Source organism: Nipponia nippon, unplaced genomic scaffold, assembly GCF_047370975.1.
Source record: "Nipponia nippon isolate SJK-2023a ecotype South Korea unplaced genomic scaffold, ASM4737097v1 scaffold_8, whole genome shotgun sequence".
In the NCBI taxonomy this organism is placed as follows: domain Eukaryota; kingdom Metazoa; phylum Chordata; class Aves; order Pelecaniformes; family Threskiornithidae; genus Nipponia; species Nipponia nippon.
This window is the reverse complement of record NW_028262402.1, coordinates 51,994,310-52,015,768: the sequence shown is the minus strand read 5'-3', so window position 1 is coordinate 52,015,768 and position 21,459 is coordinate 51,994,310. Positions and strand designations below refer to the sequence as shown.

Sequence of the window (21,459 nt, the reverse complement as noted above, 5' to 3'; positions counted from 1 at the left end):
TGTGCTGCACCCAGAAGCCTGGTGAGGCCATGGTGGACAAGCCCGCAGTGAGAACTGTCCCTGTAGCCCAAGCCTTGATAGCACCATAAGCCTTAAGGGTACTTTTATTGTACTGAGAACAGGAAACGTCTTTTTTTTTGTTGTTTTGATGCTCTCGCCTGATGTAACTCAGCATTTCCCCTGTATTCTTGTGCTGGGAAAGAGCCACGGCTATTTATTTTCTCAGGGCTACTTCTGATTTTTAAAACCCTCACTGTATTCCCTCTCTGTGTATTTCCTCCCTTCCCCGAGGCTGAAGTACTGTTTCCCACTGTCCTTTTTAAAGTAATTATCCTATAGGCTGCAATATCCTTTTCTTCAGCTGTCCTTGGAGCTTGTCCCCCCCTTCCTTTCCTAACTCCATTTTGAAAAAGAACATAGTAGAAATGCGCACAGTATCCAACACCTTCCTATACTTCAAATTATAGAGTGCATTATGATACAATTTTTTTTTTTACTTTTTGCTTTCCATTGCTTTCCTAATGGTTACTAACACTTAATGCAGTGTTTTGAGTTTTTAACTTGGGTGACTTTTTTTGTAAGATTGCAGTACCTGCTGAGAGAGCTCAACTCTGAGCGGGGACAGCGGGTCAAAGCCTGCCGTTGTGTATGTGAATACAGTTAGGGTTATTTTCTCTCTGTAGGTGATACTGCATTTATCTCCATATGTCTTTTTTTGGTTTAGTCACATGCAAATCATAAGATGTGACTACAACGCCCTGCAGTCAGCTTTTTTGCTTTTACAGGATGTGATAGTGTTACTCATCATTTTCTGGGAGTGGGAGGGCAGGGAGGTCTAATAGAGTTCTTAGAGGAGGTCTGCCAGAGGTGACTGAGTATCCAGGGGAGTTAAAATGCTCTAAAGGAGATAAAACTTTCCCCTAGCAGGACTGGAAAGGTACTAAAGAAGCTCTTGGCTTGGCCAGACAGCTCCCAACCACTTCATGCCCAGATGCAGCCTGATGTTTCTGACACATTCCAGATGATAGACAAAATTGTGCTTTCTTCCCCATCCTGTTTAATAATCCAAAATGGCAATAGATTCAAACTTTTCCCGAGAATGTTTTAAGCAAGTGTCACTCCATTACATGCTGCTCCCTAGATTTTAGGGCAAATTTGAAAACAAGTGAAGCCCCAGTCTATTTTGTCTCCTTTTTATTTTCACTTTTATACAAAAAAAAAGTCTGACATAGTCACATCAATGAGAAGAAGCTGCGGTGTGCACTCTTACAACAATCATATAAGGATTTAAAATATATTGTTTTATTGTTTGCAATAGCAATGTTATTTTGCTTTTTCCTTCTTAAATATCACCAACACCAAACTGCTGAGCTTGAAATTCTTGAAAGTCCTCTGGGATGGTGTCTGAAAACAGGAAAATATGCAAAAGTTTAGTCTCTTCTGACAACATCAAGGAGCACTTAAATTAATAAATTACGTACCTAGTCTTTTTTTTTAGGTAACGTGCCTTCTTTTTTGTTTACACATTAAGAATGAACAGGGAATGTTTTCAGTTTTAGCTGTACACGGCCGAAAAGCACAGAGAGGCTAACAATATAGTGAATGCTATAGTGCCAGCCCATAACGGGGTACTATCAATCTTCAAATTACATTTCCACCCGAAAACTTTGTTGCTTCCACTCTTATATTTTTATTAATAAACACTGACCAGAGAGGCAGAAAAAGTGGTTGTCTAGCTCTGCACCCCAGACACGTTTGTAGTGTCAGCATCTCTATTTCTCATGTACCTTAATTCGGCTTCCCAGTGATGGTTTCCCACACCACAAGAAGGGACAGAAACATCAACCCAAGGACCAATAGCAACTGGTAGAAAAACTTCAGAATTGGTGAAGGGAGCTTGAGATGGGTCAATGTCATAAGAGTAACTACAGTTGTTGGAAGCCTTGAGTTTGCAGTGTGCTTCTGCCAGATCCCAGAACATTTTTATCTGGAGAGCCACAGAGCTAACCGTAGAGCTAAAGCTGCAGCCACAGCAATGAAGCTTAACTGCCTGACCTCAACTTTACTCTGATTATTTCCACCCTGATGCTGGACTGATAACTGTAAACTCAAAAAAGGAAGTAACTACATAAATACACACAGCATATACAAAAAAAGGGGTAAGTCCTTTGCTTTTTGTTGATCCCTTGTTTTTTTGAGGCGTGAAAATTCTTTTTAAGCTTTTTCTGCAAATGTAGGAACTCGTCTGAAATGAAAGCAGGAATATTTGGGGACTCCAGAGACTTCTCTGAGTGGCTTTCATTCATTGACTTACTGCAGCGCCTGCAGCAAAGCCACTGCCTGCTCACTGCCAAGAAAGTATCTGCAACTTCAGGGGCAGCTTTGAAACATGCTTTCTGGGAAACCACATACTGTTTGAGACTCTTATCAAGTAATTTTTAATTGTAAGCACCACTGTCTAGAAGTTCCCCTGTTGAACCATGACCTGCAGGCGCCAGCCTAGGTGTCCTGAGTGCCCAAGAACCAGGATGCATCACCAGAATAAGCCACAGAGCCAGGGTCTGGCCGTGCAGTGGCTGTGTTCACTGCAGACCTGGGCTGTGCTTCTTGGATCCACAGAAAGCAGACAAAGAAACTATTCCAATGTGGCGGGTAACTTATTTTCCTAAGGCTGCCTTCGTCAGGTAGGGACTGATGCTGAGAGGAGGGGGGCAGCCCCTCCAACTGAACGTCAAGCTAGCTGAACTGCTGCCAGGGCGGCAACACCCTGGCATGATCAGCCCCTGTGTGAGTGACCAACGCTTGAGTTATTCCATATAGTGGGAGATCAGGGCTAAGCTGCGAGGCTCATACCCCAGGAGGAGTGAGCCAGCACGCTCCCACAGAGTCTAAGGATTCCTCCATGGGAGGGAGGGCATCTTTTGATCTTGTCCTCCCACAGACAGGAGCAACCAGCAGGTACACAAGTGACACTGATGCCTGGTGACTGATCCCACCAGCTCTCCAGATTTATTTCACCTTTTATTCAGAGCTCGAGGCATCCTACATACATGATGGCCTCAGTGCATTGTGCGTGTACAACTCTCACAGTTGGTTGGTTTTAAATAATGTCTCTAATTCTCTGATGACAGCTATACTACTTAGTTGGCACAATCTCTGCAGCGGAGTGGCTGCTCTGGGAGGAGCGGTTGTGAGGTGTTAGTTCCCGTCTGGCTGGGCTGCAGTGTGCTGCTGGTGTCGGGGGAGGCGTTTCACAGCTGTGAATAACTTGTAAATCAAAAGCAAAGGAGAAGATGCAAAATGGCTTAATCCAACAGCCACACTACTGGTTCTTCATGGTCACTTGCTAGTTGTTAGTTAAAATGACGTAAGAGCAACATTACCATTGCAACGGTATTTCAGGTTGGACCAAATAATGTTTTCCTGAGAGAAGCAGAAAACTCCAAGCCGTCCTCCACGCATCGTGGTGTCTATAGTTACACCAGAGTCTGCCACTAGGTCAGAGCCTTCATAAAATCTTGCCCTTAATAAAAGCAAACAGAAGCTCTGTTAGGTCTTTTCCAAGGCTGCAACATTCATAAAAGTAATTTTGTTACCCATGGTGATTCTAGCCTTGGACGGGCTATCCTCCCAGCGAGCTCAGGGGAGAAAAAGCAGTTGAGATAGCTCCTCTGTAGGCCAGGAACTGGAGCAATGCCGCATGCTGGCAAGAGCTGGGCAGGGAGGGCGTTGTGGTAGTTGTTTTTTTACATACCCTGCAAAAGCCTTGGAATGTTTTTTCCTGTAGTAAGTCAGGCTGAGAGCTTTAACTCTTGAAAATTTCCACAGTCGATAGTTACAGGAGAAAGGGAGAACCAGATTAGATCGGTTGAAGAAGGCCAGATGGATATTGTCTCACACAGTTTGAAGCTAAAGGTTTGTTTTTTTTTTTAATAGGCAAAGTTTCAAACAAACTGTTTGGGATCTTAAACTTGACTGTGAGATTTCTTCAAAAATGTGAATATGATTAATTCCAGAAACAGTTTTGATGATCTGGCATCTTCTTGTTAGGAAACCCAGCAGCAAATTCCCAAGTAGCTCCGGGAACAGCTGTGCCCTGCCAGCTCCCCAGCACGTGCCCTGCACAGAGGGCCCGAGCGGGACCACGCCGGAGCCAGCTGAGCTGCTGCAGCGCTGTCTGCACCAAGTCCTCAGCCTCTGGGGGTGCCGGGTAAACAGTGCAGGGGAGGATGAGCCTGGAGGGCCCTGTTTTGGATGAGGACGCTATTGGTCTGACATGCAAGAAAATAGCAAGTGGTGAAGGGAAAGAAAGTTCCTGTGTCTTTTCATAAAACAAGAAAAAAACCCTCAATCCTGTTATGTTCCTGAGTTTATTTCCTGGTTTGCTGAGGCAGTTCAAAAGTATCTGTACAATGAATAGAACTTGTTGTCTTTCAAATTTCCGTGGGAGAGGCTGGCTCGAGTGACTTTTTCCTAGGCTTGAAGCCTCGGAAAACCTTTGCTAGACACATAATGGTCTGTGGCATCTGGCCCAAACAGACCACAGCGAGATGCGGACAGAGAGCTGGCAGAGGTTCACTTTAGGCCTGGCTGCCTTTAGTTTTTGAAGGATTTTGTGACACTGACTTTGCTACCTTTCCCAGTTGCAGGGGGCATTAATTAGGCTGGCTAGAGAGACTGCAGCCACAGGCAGATATTTGCTCGTGAAGCAGCTTCACAAACAGCTTGGCCTAAACAAAAGTTGCCACCCAAGATCTATTCACTACTGCACTGTGGCTGGGACACAATAATTGACAGTATAAATGTTCTTTATCCATTTTAGCATAAAGTCAAACCTGCTAACTCCAATTACTGCTGAAAATGATGCTCTGCACCAGAAAAGTGGAATAATTATACCATCAAGTTACTACATCTCAACTGCAGGGTGGTGATTTTGTGAAGAACAACTAACTTACCCGTATTTCTGTTCATTATAAGGCTGCAAAACCTGATCTGATTATGCCAGAGCAGTTTATTTTTTGCCTTTTAACATCAACCTTGATCTACAAGTATAATTCCTGTTGATCTGGATGTTGCAGAGTGAAATGTTTCCTCATGAATGGTGAATTATTTTTTAAATAACTTTTTTTTTTCCCAAATAACAAAATAAGAATAGATAACACGCATGACAGAACTTTGACAAACTTTCTGAATATATGCTATGTAATCTTAAATCTATCACATCAGGATAATTACTGATCTTAGTTAGGATCACAGCCTTTAAGTGGAGAACGTTTATTAATTCTGGTATCCCAGAATATGTAAATGATGTATCACAATTACAACAAAAATATTCTAGAAGATCAAAACTCAAAAATTCTGAAATGCATTGTTTTTCAGATCAGTGGCCAGCAGTCGTTTTGAAAACAAGGTATTAAAGCCAGAAAAGGCCTTATTAGGGTAGGGCACAGTTACAACAGCCAGATGGTAGAAAACTTCAGTTACAAACACGCTGAGCTTGGAATTGTCTTTCCTAGGAAAAGAACTGCAGGCTGAATTTCAGAAGTCTGTTATAAGGCTTCATCAGTGCAAAGCCCAGATATATTACAAATTCTCAGATTATCATCCGAATTAGGTGTTGAGAAACAACAGTTTAGGCAGACAGGTATCCGTACTCACCTTATCTATCCTTTCCTCTCTTACCTGATATAACCGATCTGGGGTCTGTGCTGCAAGAACCAGCGGTAGGAGACTTTGTCCTTCCACCCTACATTTCGGGGGTCCTTCCACAGCAGCCTGACCTGGTCACTGGTGTCCCCCGTGTGCCAGAGGGAGTTGCGGAGGTGCTCACCAGGTCCTGTCTTGGATTTCACAGCCTGCAGAAATACAATTTTCCAATGCTGACCACAGAGAAATGTCACTTTCAGCAGCTCTGACTCTTTCTGTAGCGGGGAGCAGGTCTGCAGAAGCACCCTCCCTCCTGCTCACAAGCCCCTAACTTCTCTTGCGTAACCACAGCCACTGCTTGCATGGAAAAGCAACCGAGTACCTGGATCAAGGAGAAGGAGGCAATTTGACCAATTACAGTCAGAGCACGAGAGCAGAGACTAAATGCTCCAGCTGATAAGCAGGGACAAGACTGGAGATGAAGTTCCTGAAAAAATGTCGCTATTAAAAGGGCTGTGGGGCAGCCACCTGACTTCGCAGTTTTGACAAGTGTTGCAGGGAGAGAACAGTAGTCAGGCAGCATGGCCAACACACAGTGCGATGGCTTGGCCAATGCACAGCATGACAGCTTAGCCCATGGCAGTCAGATGGCAGGGTAGCATGGCCAACGCGTGGCAGGATGGCACAGCCAGGCTGTGGTGACCACTGTGTCCCCAGCTAGGAGCCACGACCAGTACCTTTAGCTGAATGCCAGGCTCTGCAACAGCTCTGAAGGGAGTTGCTTGCCAGTACGTCTGTTCAGTCTGTTTCCACATTACCACATAAAAGCTAGAGCTGTCTTGATAACCAAAAATAAAGCCAGCATAGTCGTCATCTGTCACCGTGTTCACATGAAAAGTGCCCTCAAAGTCAACGCCGTTAAAAGCTGTGTAACCTGAGGATACATGCAGGTTAAAAACAAGTCTGCAGAAAATGCATTCACATGCTATAAATTTTCTGCTGTAAAACTTGAATCTCAGAAGAGGGAACATACCAACAGCAAGGCCAGGATCACTGTTCATAGTCTGCACAATTTCCATGCCCTGTAAGAGTAAATTCAAGGTGGTTAGCGTGTGTGACAAGCTGGGTTGGCGAAGCCTGGCAGCCTCTTCTGGTCTCCCTCTAGCACCCCCTCCATCCGTCTCCTCTGTTTGCTCACAACATGTCTGTAACACTTGTAGCTCTGAATTAAAATGAGAACTATAACCAAATACTGATGCTTGTGTGCACTGAGTCAGGGAAGATTTTTCTTTTCCCATTGCAAAATTGGCCATACTGGTGCTCTGATACTTTCTTTCCCTACCCCAGTCTTCTTTGGAAAAATCACTGAACCTGGCCAGAACTGGAGATGGGACTGGGGGGGTTGGGGTGTCAAAAGGGGGCTGGGGGTGGGAGGAGAGCTTTTCCTAGGCTTAGCTCATATAATCTGATAGTGGAGTTTGGGTTTAAACTGACTGCCAGGACTGGGTTAAGGAAGGTGTATACACCTCAGCTGGCTTGGCAGAGACTTTGGCAATGGGAATAAATTGCACATTCCTTGTGACTCAGAACACATTAGCCTCCTGAAGGCTAAAATCTATTCATGTAAATAACAGTTATTGGACTCCATCTAGGAGTAAACGCTCTGCTATACAGCAGGTCAGACTTTCAAATTCTGGGAAGGATTCATGAAACTGTTAGCTACAGAAATATTTCAATAGGCTGACACAAAAGTCTCATGTTTGCCTTCTTGGCAGCAGTGAAATTCACCCAGAACAAGGGCATCAGCCTGTAGTTATTTTAGATTACTAGGAGCATCAAGCTTCAAGCTATCATATGCTAAAAGAAAGTTCCTTCATTATAACTCCTGTAAAATAGTCAACCAACCAACTGCTTCCACTTTGCCCTTGTTTGCCAGAGGTCCAGCAATTACAGAGACAGTTTTACCGTGGTTTTCAAATGATCTTTCTCAGACAGGTAAGAAAGACCAGATGTATTTTTACCTGGTTCAGAACCACCCAGTTGGGATCAATCTGCGCATCTCCCTCTGGGTCCAGCACCACTGTCTGATAGGCCCTGAAGTCTGTCAAGGTGATTTCTGCGTTCTCAGGGCACACATCGATCCGATCAATCACTGTATCCTGGTCAAAATCAGACTCACAGATATCCCCAACTCCATCACCTGAATGCATCAGAGAAGTGAAAACAGATTTATGGTGCAGCAAGTAGCCACATATGGCTGAGCCACTGGATCAGGGTGTCCAAGAAGCAGGTGGAGTCTCAGCCCTGATGGCCACAGTGCCTGGGGAGGGGACCTGAGAACCTCTGCCTTGGCCAAAGGACTCCTGCATGTTGGGGTCCCTCCTGGGATGAGCGTGGGCACACGCGGTGGCTGTGTCAGATCCTGGTGCACATGTGTAATGCCTGGGGAAGGATGTGGTGCCTAAGCACCGAAATGGCTCCTCAATGCCCATCTTACCATTATCATCTTCCTGCCCTGGGTTGGGAACCAGCCTGCAGTTGTCAGGGCCTGGGGGCAGGAGGTCAGGGATGCCATCGTTATCATCATCCTCATCACACTCGTCACCCAACCCATCCTTATCCGTGTCCAGCTGGGAGCTGTTAATGATGGTGGGGCAGTTGTCTGTGCTGTCCTGGTGCCCATCGCCGTCACTGCGAGCACAGAGACAAAAAGAAATGGCACGCTGGCATCAGCTCCAGCCTCTGCGTGGGGGATGGCACAGGTACCTGAGCGGGAAGCGCACTGGAGGCACCCCCGGAGCTGGAAACAGACCAGTGGGGCACCATGACCTGGTGTCGCTCAGGTGGATGAACAGCAAAGAGGCATGGAACAAACAAAGACTGTATGATAACGTGGCAGGAAGATGAAGACTAAGCCTGGAGCTATGAAAATACTCAGATAAGGAAAAGAAAAAGAAGCCTTACATGGAGTGGGAAAAGATACCAGAGCCCAAGATCCCAAATGACATCCACTCCTAAAGGGTGTGCAAGACACATCCAGCAAGTGCAGTGTCACCAATCAAAAGGCACCCAGGAGACAGCAAGAGCTCAACAGCTGGTGTCCCTTGTCATACATGTTGTCCACAAGTGTCTTGGTGCTCATGAACATGCAGGTGTGAGTGTGAATGAAAATTTATGGGAGACTCTGCATGAGCACCTGAAATCAGACTTGTTTAAAAACAAGCACTGCTTTCACCCTCCTGCATAGCAAGTTTTGTTACATTACGGTCCCGCAGGGGAGCCACGCAGTAAGAAAGAGAGGAGAAAGTCTGTAGCTCCCAAGCACCCCTCCAGCCCATGGCTGCATCAGCTGGTTACAGTGAAGAGTGACCAGGAACAGGGACAGACTATAGAAAAGGGTTTGGGAAGTTATGGAGTGGCTGCCTTGTTTCTCCATGCCAACAGTTAAGTGCATCTGTGCAAAAAAATGGCCTGAAGTCAGGTGTGTTTTGTACACACACCATAAACAAAATCGTTTCTCATGATAAACGGGCATGTTTCCCCTCAGTAGCTTTTTGCCTAGAATAGGCAGAGCAAAAGTGACATGCAGCCAAATTAAGGCAGTGCTGCAGCTTATAGGTATGCGTATTCCCACCTCTCTCTCTGCTTAAGAAAGGTGCTTTAATTTTAGGTCAGAGCAACTAATGCCTGCACATTCTTGAGATAAAATGCAATGAGGACCATGCACATACGTCTATTGCAAGGTTAACCTCAGGCACAGCTACAACATTTCTACGAGGCAATGTTTCATACACATTAGTTAGGTTTGAGGAAAAAAAGAACACATGTCCTTTTTTAAAACAGGAAAAAAACAAGGCCATATCTACTTAAAAGTAAAACAGCTCCCAGCTGGGGGCCCTGGCAGCTACTGGCCCAAGACTGGGAAGGCTCCCTGTGGAGATGAGGAAGTGGGCACCCCGCGCTTATCGTCCCAGACAGCAGCACCCACCAACAGCCCTGGGGTGAGACTTTGCAGCCATCTGTGGCTGGTGAAATGCTGTGCCAGCACAGGATTTCACTTCCCCTTCCTGTTGCTTTAAGTGAGGAGCACAGGCAAGAGGACTTGCCACCCCCGAAGCGGGCTATGCAGAAGCTGCTTCCAGCCAGGCATCAGCTGCTTCCAGCCAGGCATCAGCAGTTTGTCATGGGACGTGCTCCCCTCAATGCTCAGGGCATGTAAAAGCCATAGAGGAGCCTTGCCATTCTTGCTGTGCTAAAGCAAAAGGGTTTATCTGTGAACATTTTACACTTGATAATAGAATTCTGTTTCTGAAACACGAGGTTCTTATGGAAAAACATACAGCCCTTAACTGTGAAATTTCTGCTAAAGAAAAAAAACAAAGAAAAAAGGAATGAAAAATAAAGAAAAGAAAAAAGACGTTACCTCACTAAGACACTCTGAGCAGTGCTCTGGGTTTTACAGCCAGAAAACTGCTCTGAATGTCACTTCCACAGGAACTCACAAGAAGCCTGTGTGAACATGGGGCTAAAGGTGAAGGGCTCCGTAACTGTACTGCTACAGGGAAGTGAACCAACAAGGCTGATAAATCATAACATTGTTTTTGAAATTACATCTATTTGAGGAGGTACTGGAATTAAATCCAGGCCAGTCTGAGGGATTACAGCTCTCCAAGAATCAGTAGCGTGCTTCAGCTCAAGACTAGCCTCTTCCACTTCCCTGCTGCTGTTACAAGCAACAATACAGCATACCTGTCCTGATTGGTATCACAGGAATCTCCAACCAGGTCATTGTCAACATCCGACTGCAAAAGGAAACAGAGAAATTTCCAGTATCAGCTGCTGAGAGCATCTATTAAAATGGCAGTATTAAACAAAAACACAACTAAATCAAATACATTTAAAATAAAAGCATGGAAAAAATGGTTTTATAAAACATATTTTCTTGTTTGCATCATCCATCTAACAAAAAAGTCAGTTTTATTAAAGAAAAAAAAATGACGAATATGAATAAACAGGGTTAAACTTGATTGGAGCAGTTCAAGAAAGAGGAGCAGTTCAAGCAAGATTCCTCTACTACTGGAAATAAGTATCTCTCATTTCTAACCAAGGTTGATTTCTTAAGCAGCTTTAAAAATCCACCATGTTTCTCTAAAGTTTTCAGCATTTTTTGTTAGTCACAAGGAGCTTAATCAGAATTCAAAACATATGAAAAGTCTCACTGACCTCTCACCTAGGAGCAGTGAAGCTTTGCTAAATAAGGACACCAGGATTTTGTCCTAATTAAAGAAATACCAAGTGTAACTAAATCACACCACTGTGTGGAGTCTGGCATTGGACTCCGTGCGACTGGAGCATGACCACATTTCAGAGCATGACAGTAGAAGATACTGGCAGGACAGAGGTGCTAACAACATCCCAAGCTATGAGAATACACCTGATGGCTCCCCTTTCCCATGTCAGGAGAGTCTGAAGCTCCACAAAACTTCCCTGAATACCTATAGTTAAAAGATAAACACTGTGGCTGCATGGGCTGCCTCTTTCTCTTGCATCTTTTTGGACCTCAGCAGTCCCTCTCCCTGAACAAGGATATTTTTCCCTTCTACCTGCTAACCTGGTTTGGGTTGCTGATTGTAGGGCAGCTGTCACAGGCATCACCAACACCATCATTATCCTTGTCCTCCTGGTCTTGGTTGGGGATCCTCTGACAATTATCCAAAAGGTTCTTAATACCTAGCAAAAAGTGGATTGGATGTTAGTTAAAAACAATTCCCATATTTGTTATTGAACAACATAAACATCAAGAACAGTAAAGACACTTCCTTTTCAGCAACTACTTAATCTTGCAATGACATTATAAACCTGCACAGCAAATCTTTCTTATGTATGCATCCATTCATTTAATAGAAGTCAGAAACACCTTGCTAGACAACAGCTTTCAACCCCATCACACACACTTCGTTTATTACACACAATTCATTCTACCCTGTTCCTGTATCACAGCTTACAGGATGGGATGTTTCATCTTCGTTATTACATGTGAAGGGTTGTGATTTTTTCACTTCTTTTGAGCCTCCTACAGCAATGAAAATAATACATTATGCAGCTCTTGGGCATCTGGGACAGGCAGCAGCTGGGTACTCTGCGACATGTTTGTACCTTTAAGGAACTACTGAATCACCAACGACCTTAAGTTATACATGAAACATGACTTGGTTTAGCTGTTACAGTGCTCAGTGCTTCCAGTGGGGGCTAAAAGATATATATTAATCTAAATGAAAAGGATTCCAAACGCAGGTTTCATGTAGAAAGACAGTGTGTTACATGACACTTAGCAGCTGGTGACAGGAAATGTCCTCACATGGCACATTCTGGGCAAGTTTCAAGAACATCAGAGAAGATGGAAGTGAAGAATTACCAACCATCTCCATCCATGTCATCATCACAAGCATCTCCTTTCCCATCACCATCTGTGTCCCTCTGGTCATTATTCAGGACGTTGCGGCAGTTGTCACAAGCATCTCCAAAGATATCTTGGTCACCATTTCTTTGGTTAACATTGGGAGCCAAGATACAGTTATCCTGCAAGAGACACAGATCCAAATAAGACATGAACCAGGTCATGAATCTTTAATTTCTACTTCACTGGATTTATATAACTCTTGTATTTATTTCTACTTTCACAAAAAATTATTACTATGAGCAGCCTGACATTTTATGTGAATATTAGCCCTGGATCGGATTTCACTGGCTCCCTCAAAGCTCTGCTTTGAACCACAGCATGGGAACCCTAAACATAAACACCCAGTATCAGTATCATAAGGCTTTATTTATAACTTTAACTTCTGATTCTCATTTTGGATGCGTCCATGGCGAGTAACCTGTTTTGATGCCCCGGCTTCCTTACGTGGGCCTTCTCAAAAGCTGCAGTTCAGAGACACTGACAGGGTTTGTAGATCTCTCAGTGAGAGGCGGTTGCCCCCTTCTGGTAGAGGCTCAAACCAAAGCTGAAACACTTGGAAAAACAAGACTTTTTGATGGAAAGAGGTACGAGTCTTTTTTTTTTTTTTTTTTTTTTGGTCAACCAAGCTGGTATTGACTTTCTAACACCACCAGGAGGCATATGGAGAAAACTTTATTTCAAAGTGGTGTAAACTTCCCTCTGCCATCTAGCACACCCATGACCTCATTCTCTTGCACACACGGAGGCAGAACAGAGCTTAGCAACAACATAGAAGTTACTTGATTGCAAAAGTGCTGAACCTGCATATAGATTCACAGTTGAAGGACAATTTAACATCTTTCCTTATAGAACATTAATAAAGCCAGTTGCTTCAAGCTACCAGAATTTAGGGTTGGCCTCTGTGGCAAAACAGCCTGAGACAGACCTGTGATTGCTAGTCTGCCCTAGCTCCCTGTGGACATTTGTACTCTGGATAGAGTGTTCTTGTTGTCTTCCTTGGAAGTGCATTAAGCAATACTACAGAAGGATCTTAATGTAGAACAACAGTAGGCATGTGAGGATACGAGTTGAACACAAAAGAGCTTTTATGGTCTGAATTTGTTCTCTTGATATATTCTGCAGTAGTGTACCCACATAGAAACCTCTTTCACTTTGAGAACATGATTCAAAGCTTTTTCAAGTTATTGGCAAGACACCCACTAATTTATGTGGGTTTTGGGTCCCTCATGGAATGCGATGTCAGGTCAACCTGCTCTTTAAAAACAAAGACACTAATGCAAGTAATGTTCCTGAAGGCAGTGCTGTGGGAGAGTATGACAGGACACAAGTTCTGTATATAAAAAGCTCTAGAAGTCAATGCTAAAATATAATAATGGAACACACACTGGTGGGATCTAAGGCTGGGTGAGACAGCCTGGGTTTTTTAGGTCTTCTAATAGTGAGCATTACATAAAAGAAAAAGACTGGATTTAGAGACCTGCTGACAGTGATGGGTATGGGATAATCTCTGGCAAATAGTAGTGAGCCAGATTTCAAAACCACTGCCTATTGCAGTAATGTGAAATCCTTCTGTTTGCACAGACCCCTGCAGCCTGATCTATACACAGCACCTGCTCATTGGGAATGCCATCTCCATCTGCATCGTCATCACAGGCATTGCCAATCCCGTCACCATCGGCATCTTCTTGTCCAGAGTTTGGGACAAATCTGCAATTGTCCTAGACAAAAAATGAGACATGTCAGTGTTCTATGGGTAAACTGGATGCCTTCATAATTTGAATGACTTTTTCTGTTATTGTTTTAATTACTCAGTTAATCAAATTAAATACAATTTATCCAGAGGAATTCAATAACTTTAAAGAAGATTAATGCATCTAGTCATGTTTCTTCCACTCTTCCTCTTCACCCCTTCATGCTCTGAATTATTATAGAATTAAGAAAGAATTTCTTACCTTTCTGCAGTTTTCAGCAGAGCATGGAAGTTCCTCGTTAGGGTAGCCATCAATGTCAACATCTTTTCCACAAATATAACCATCACCAGCCCAGCCAATGCCACACTATCAATAAAACACCATGGTAGTACTACCAAAAGGTTAATGAGTCACTGCAGCAAAATTCAAGAGGGAAACCCCACCTCAGTCTTGAAAACACTAACATAGAGAAGGTATGGACAGACAGTGAAGTACAATGAGGTACACTTCAGCATCTCTCAATGTGGAAAGAAAATGTTTGTTTCACGCTCTCTCTGTGTCGGCACAGCTAGAAACAGCAAAGATTTGATGTTAAATGGAATGTGTGCCTGCAACACCTAATGATTTCAGTGGGAGCTATAGATTTCTTTAGACACTGGTTAGGAACCAATTTTGGTTCCTCACCTGCATGTGGAGAAAAAGAAAAGAGGGGAGCTAGGCAGAATATGTACCTAGCATCTTAGCTAGGGGCCCATGGTTAGATGGGATGACTGTGTTCTGTTCAGTATCTCCAGAATACATCTGCAACTAGAGGAAGTTTTAAGAGAAAACTGCACTGACAGTTAATAAGTTTGCATCAGCAAAGCAAGTGCATCTGCACACAAAGTTCTCCTAGCCAATTGGATTGGTACTGTTTCAAACCAATGCCTAATTTGTGTTGTAACTGAAGATACATGCATAGAACTGCATGTCAAATTTTGTCCTCCCCTTAAAATGAGGACTTGCCTAACACAAGTATCTAGGCATCTTCCCATTACAGCATTGACTTAAAATATCCTAGATTCTTCTTCTTTGAAACAGATGTACTTAAAAATGAGACTAAAGCGAGTGCCAGAAAAAGCATGCACTGTATCCAAATTTAGGACACAGGATTAGTCATTTGCTTCCCCTTGCAAGCTGGAAAAACTAAGTAATATATACTTCAATTAGACTCTTACAATGAAAGTTCATATGCCACTTGGTGCTCCTCTGCTCCCAGGGCTGGAAAGCACAGTACAGCCTACCTCTGCCTAGAATCTGTGGTCTCACTTGGAAAAATACCATCTCTATCAGCAGGCAAATACAGGCACGTTGGGTATGCAGAGAGAATCCCTACTCACAGCACCAGGAGAGGAATTTGTCCTTGTGATGTCTTCTGTAGAGTGACACTTGACAGTCCTTTTTGAGGAGGCTATAGAAAGGCTATAAAAGCCATTCCCAAAAGATCTAATTACACAGACATAGTAAATATGGTACACAAGTATGGCTGCCTTACAGACATGCTGCAGGAAGAAAACAACTGCAAGATAGACAGCCCAGTTATTTTTGTAGCTGGTCTGGGCCAGTGTAGCACAATCTGGTTAAAACACCCAACTGTATAAAATGACCACAAAGACTTTCTCAATTCCAGCCTAAAAAAGGCTATTTTTCACTGTACAAATGCATGAATTTATGAACTCACAATACATGTCACCTCTCCTCTTCTCTCCTCAATACAACGGGCATGGACACTGCATGGATTGAGGGCTCGATTTCTGCAGCTCCTCTCAGCCTGGCATCCCCTGGTTTGATCTCCTGTATATCCTGGTTTGCACTGGCCACAGTGGTAAGAACCCTGTAAGAACAGAAAGTTACTAGCCAGCCTTTTATCAGGACTACTTTTTCTTTTAAAGAAAGCATGTGAGCGAGATTCATGTCACACTGCTTATGCTGTGCAAGTCTAGTTTTTCATCCATTGAGACCTCTTGCACTGTCAACAAACTTTATTTTCTATGTGAAATTCAGGTTTGGCTCCTGCAGTGCACGCTGAAAAACAGGCTCAACTCTCGCCTGTTTAGACCAGTCTTGTTAAGCCAGAGAAAAGTCATGTAGTAGCAAAAGCTTCTTCATGAGGCCTTGTTCCTGCTAGCATCACTCCGAGCTGCTTCCAGGTCGCCAAAGCTTTGTGTAAAATTCTAAGCAGCACCTGCTTAATCAGATTGGATGCTCTTATTTCTGTGTAAAGCAGATCTATTAGTTTATATAAACTCAACTGGGCACACCTGTTAATCAAAGAGAGACAAGGAAGTTCCTCATGTCTTTGCCCCATTTTATTTTTTTTAACTTAAATGTTTTTAAGCCAACTTGAGCTAAATCTTGTTCTTCAGAAAAGAATTCAGGAGTTGAAGACACAGTCATCCTCATTTACACTGCAATGAGAACATCCATGTAACTTTTTGCAGTGGTTTACCTAGACACATACATATTTTATATTTGTGCTACTCTCTTATGTAAACAAACCCAAAGGAGCTAAGCCAAGGAATCTCAGTGTGTGCTGGGACAATCACTATATGAGATATAAACGGATAAATGCTGATAAAAAGGGGTCTTCTTTAGGCATCTAATGTGGCTTTTGTAACATATGACATAAAAGTTAATTGAAAACAATCTTTTTTCCTTTTGGAGAATAATTACTTTTGACATGTTAAGGAACAGAAACACGCAGATCTCTGACAGACTTGTGCATCCATCCTTTTGTGAAACTGAAGCGCTTCACACAACTTCACTCATCCCATACAAAGCCTGTTGGAGGTACTGTCCCAGCCCACCATGACAGAGAGATACATTTACTACTCAACTGGGCATTATTTTTGTCCTCTGTTCCTAGCTGCATTCCTGTCACGGTTTAACCCCAGCCAGCGACTGAGCACCACACAGCTGCTCACTCATTCCGCCCCTGGTGGGATGGGGGAGAGACTCGGAAGAGTAGAAGTGAGAAAACCATTGGTTGAGATAAGAACAGTTGAATAATTGAAATAAAAAAAAATATTAAAAAGTAATAATAAGAATATACAAAGAAAGTGATGCATGATGCAATTGCTCACCACCCGCCAACTGATGCCCAGCCAATCTCCGAGCAGCAGTTCCCCTGGCCAGCTTTCCCCTGGTTTATATACTGAGCTTGACGTTACATGGTATGGAATAGCCCTTTGGCCAGTCTGGGTCAGCTGTCCGGGCTGTGCCCCCTCCCAGCTTCTTGTGCCTCTCCAGCCTTCTCAGTTGGTAAAGCATGAGACGCTGAAAAGTCCTTCACTTAGTGGAAGCACTACTCAGCAACAGCTAAAACATCAGTGTGTTATCAACATTATTCTCATACTAAATTCAAACCACAGCACTATACCAGTTACTAGGAAGGAAATTAATTCTATCCCAGCCGAGACCAGAACAATTCCAAATTTTAACTCTGTGCTGCCTGCATACTTTCAGGCTGAAGATGAAGTATACAGATGACTGAAAAGTAAAATAATCACTGGGCCATGCAAATAGTATGGCCTATATGAAACACACCGATTCATGCACTTTCTCCTAATGGATGCCAGGGTATTATCTTCTGGAGTCTGCTGAATTTGTTCAGTATATTCTGTCCTCTTTCAAGCCCTGGTATGCATTAAAGTAGCCTGTAAGGCAGCACTTCCGGACCAAACTGTTTCTAAAGAGAGACAGGAGTAAAAAACCCACACTGCTCTGCTTTGACAGATGGCAGGCCACTTGTTGACCTCTGCAAACAGGGCCTGATGGCCTCCTGAAGAGGAATAGTCATGTCTAGTCATGCAATAAGATACAACATGTGACAGAAATGTTCTAGATATTTAAAAAAAAAAAAAGAAACATATTCAACAGTGAAAGCAGTTCTAGCAAAACAAAGGAAAGCACATCACTTCGAATACTAGCCTCAATACCTAGCTGCAAAAAGGACTACCTTTACACCTGCAGGATACTTTTAACCCTTCTCTTTTTATGGAGAAGGCCTGCTCTGTGCAGCCAGCTATAGCAGAACAGTATCTGACAGTGGCATTAAGTGGCACATATAGGACAACCAGGTGATTCGTCCCAGTCAGCATGGGTTTATGGCAGGTCCTGCTTCACTAACCTATTCTCCTTCTATGACAAGATGACCCGCTCAGTGGATGAGGGAAAGGCTGTGGATGTTGTTTACCTTGACTTTAGTAAAGCCTTTGACACTGTTTCGCACAGCATTCTTCCGGAGAAACTGGCTGCTCATGGCTTGGATGGGCACACGCTTCACTGGGTACAAGACTGGCTGGATGGCCGGGCCCAAAGAGTTGTGGTGAATGGAGTCAAATCCAGTTGGCGGCCGGTCATGAGTGGTGTTCCCCAGGGCTCAGTGTTGGGGCCAGTTCTGTTTAATGTCTTTATCAATGATCTGGACACGGGAATCAAGTGCACCCTCAGTAAGTTGGCAGACAACACCAAGTTGGGCGGGAGTGTTGATTTGCTGGAGGGTAGGAAGGCCCTGCAGAGGGACCTGGACAGGCTGGATCGATGGGCTGAGGCCAACTGTATGAGGTTCAACAAGGCTCAGTGCCGGGTCCTGCACTTGGGTCACAACAACCCCATGCAACGCTACAGGCTGGGGGAGGAGTGGCTGGAGAGCTGCCTGGCAGAAAAGGACCCAGGGGTGTTGGTTGACAGCTGGCTGAATATGAGCCAGCAGTGTGCCCAGGTGGCCAAGAAGGCCAATGGCATCCTGGCTTGTAGCAGAAATAGCGTGGCCAGCAGGATTAGAGAAGTGATCGTCCCCTTGTACTCAGCACTGGTAAGGCCGCACCTCGAATACTGTGTTCAGTTTTGGGCCCCTAAAGGTGAGAAAGACACTGAGGTGCTGGAGCGTGTCCAAAGAACAAAGAAGCTGGTGAAGGGTCTAGAGCACAAGTCTTCTGAGGAGCAGCTGAGGGAGCTGGGGTTGTTTAGTCTGGAAAAGAGGAGGCTGAGGGGAGACGGTATTGCTCTCTACAACTACCTGAAAGGAGGTTGTAGTGAGGTGGATGTCAGTCTCTTTTCCTAAGTAACAAGCGATAGGATGAGAGGAAATGGCCTCAAGTTGTGTCAGGGGATATTAGAAAAAATCTCTTCACTGAAAGGTGGTCAGACACTGGAACAGGCTGCCCAGGGAAGAGGTTGAGTCACCATCCCTGGAGATATTTAAAAGACATGTAGACATGGCACTTAGGGACGTGGTTTAGCGGCAGACTTGGCAGTGCTAGGTTAATGGTTAGACTTGATGATCTTAAGGGTCTTTTCCAACCTAAATGACTCTATGATTCTGTGATTCTAAATGAAAGGTCCAACTTGCTTCATAGCATTAAAATGGTTGTACGCCCCTTCTACTGGATCCTAACATCTTTCAAACCATTTCTACTTAGGCTATGCTTGCTCTCCTGGATTTAGTATCTATGGCTATTAAAAGTGTTGCGCCAATTGCAGCTCTCCTCCTCTCTGTACTTATTTAGAGGCATATCTAGTACCGCATAAATACCCTAACGAAGTGAAGACATTACTCCTATAAAGAGAGCACCCAGGGGAACAGCTCGTTGCAGCAGTTCCCATGCAGGAAGAGATATGGGGAAGTAAAGGCTTTATCTTTCAAAGGAGGTTCCTTGCAATAACATAAACACACATAACCAGATGGTGTGGAGAGAAGAGTTTCTGCCATTCCTCAGGGAAAGTGGTAAGAATACAGCTCAGATGGACATGTTAATGACAAATCAAGTACTGATTTTTTTATTATTAGTCAGGAAAAGTGGAAAGAGTTCTTTGGTTTAGATGAAGCCAACAAGCAAATTGTATTATTCAGCTCTTCAATCAGAGCTATAAATCCAATCCTAGCCTCATGGAATTTTAAAACAATCAATTTTTTAAAGCCACAAATGAAAAGGTGCTTACCAAAGTGTTTATGCAATGGGAATTTGGAACGCAGAGTCCAAGTCCACCATTCTGACATTCATCAATATCTAAGCAGACCTAGCAATAAAACAAATCAACATGTAATGAAAACAATGTCAATTGGAGATCCAAGTCTGAAAAAAAGCCACTGAAGTTCAAGTCTAGAAAAGTCATAGCCTCTCCTGAAACTGCTCTCAGAATGGCACAGACATACCCATAGGCTAACTTTCCAGTGGATCTCCAGACACGTATAAACCCTGAAGAGATGCTGTGATACAGAAAATGTCAACCTTAGGATGGGTTTCTGCTCTGCCCACAAGAACTATGTTCCCTTTGTAGGGCATTACAGGAACATGCAAAAAATGACAGTAAAATAGGCCTTTTCTATTATACTCTTCCTAGTTCAAAGCCAGTTTACAGAAATCAACAGAGCCCCCTTTAAAACTGATCAGAGATATCTATGAAGATAATGACATTTTTTCTTGTCTCCATACCGGTCCTGAGCATTAGGCTGTTAACACTCCCATTAAAACCAAGCAAACACAACTCAGATCTTCTAATTGAAACACTCTGAGCATTGCCTAACCGCACAAGGCAATTATGGAATGACTGAAGTATAAATAAAATGAGATACAGATGCATTGATATAAACCAGCACCTTGCAATGGCAGTTGTCACAGCGATGTTGCCACTCACCTGTTTATTGCTCTTGGCGTAGCTGAGTCCTATCCCTTGCACGGTTTGTCCTGTATATCCTGGGGGACAGGTCTCACATCGGAAACCTGGAGCAGTGTTCACACATCGCACTCCAGGGAAGCAAGGGTTGTAACGACACTGCAAAGAAAAAAATGAACCGAGCACACGTTCGTGCTTCCGTAACACCCAGACTCTGACTACGTGCACAGACCTCTCAGCCAAAGGCAATGCTATGTGCAATGTCTGTAAGTCTTCTGTTCAGAGCTGGCTTACAGAAGAAACAGTCTCTGCAGGTATTTCTGACCCCAGTAGGTCTTCAGCTATCTCTGTAATTTAAGTAACATTTCCAATCTTCCAGTATAGCCTGTAGTTGATGCCCTAAGCTCTGATCCCCAATCCTTCCTTTTGCAGGTTCAGCTCCCTCGAAGGCTGAGAGCCCCCCAGAAAGGTCTAGACCACAGTATCAGGAAAGCCGCGTAACCCACCGAATGGTCCTGCAGTTGTGTTTTGTACACACAGGAGTGGCAGCAGCATTTTCCCTCATTTATATTTGGGCAAATGTCACAGGCAGAAGTAACCCAAACATGAGCCAGATGACCAGGGATGTGTCAGTGGCACCCACACATTTCTAGCCCGGAGGCCCACAGGCGACCCTCAGCACCTCTCCCAAAATACCACATGCCCACAGCATCACCTGTGGACTGAAGGCATCATTCACTTCACTGCCTCATGCAGCTTAACAGAACAGCTGGGACCCATTTCACTGTCCTTGTCAGTGCCAGTTTGGGAACCACCACCCACATTACTGCCTCTCCAACATCAACATCAGTGCTAGGTAATATTTGTAAGAGTACTGAAAACATCAACATGCCATTATGCTGCATATGGCTCAAAGACAACAATAAGAAACATGAGAAAGAAATATGAGAGTTTTAAAAATATGCCTTTTTTCCCCCCTCCATCGCTAACAGAAAAACATCCTCA

At 43.9% G+C, this 21,459-nt stretch overlaps 1 protein-coding gene across 1 annotated transcript in view; it reads right to left on the bottom strand.

Annotated features, from left to right (window-relative positions):
* Positions 1-1,177: 1,177 nt before the first annotated feature.
* The window catches only part of THBS4 (thrombospondin 4), a 40,383-nt gene continuing 20,101 nt past the window's right edge, over positions 1,178-21,459 (bottom strand). Inside the window, exons 8-22 of the mRNA XM_087741919.1 lie at positions 20,476-20,613; positions 19,780-19,857; positions 15,518-15,670; positions 14,059-14,163; positions 13,717-13,824; positions 12,066-12,225; positions 11,258-11,376; positions 10,396-10,448; positions 8,144-8,337; positions 7,668-7,846; positions 6,680-6,728; positions 6,384-6,580; positions 5,683-5,855; positions 3,384-3,523; positions 1,178-1,404 (exon numbers count right to left, since the gene is read on the bottom strand). Of these exons, the coding sequence (XP_087598045.1) occupies positions 1,343-1,404; positions 3,384-3,523; positions 5,683-5,855; positions 6,384-6,580; positions 6,680-6,728; positions 7,668-7,846; positions 8,144-8,337; positions 10,396-10,448; positions 11,258-11,376; positions 12,066-12,225; positions 13,717-13,824; positions 14,059-14,163; positions 15,518-15,670; positions 19,780-19,857; positions 20,476-20,613 (1,908 nt within the window). The 3' untranslated portion in view covers positions 1,178-1,342. The remainder of the gene's footprint in view (positions 1,405-3,383; positions 3,524-5,682; positions 5,856-6,383; positions 6,581-6,679; positions 6,729-7,667; positions 7,847-8,143; positions 8,338-10,395; positions 10,449-11,257; positions 11,377-12,065; positions 12,226-13,716; positions 13,825-14,058; positions 14,164-15,517; positions 15,671-19,779; positions 19,858-20,475; positions 20,614-21,459) is intronic.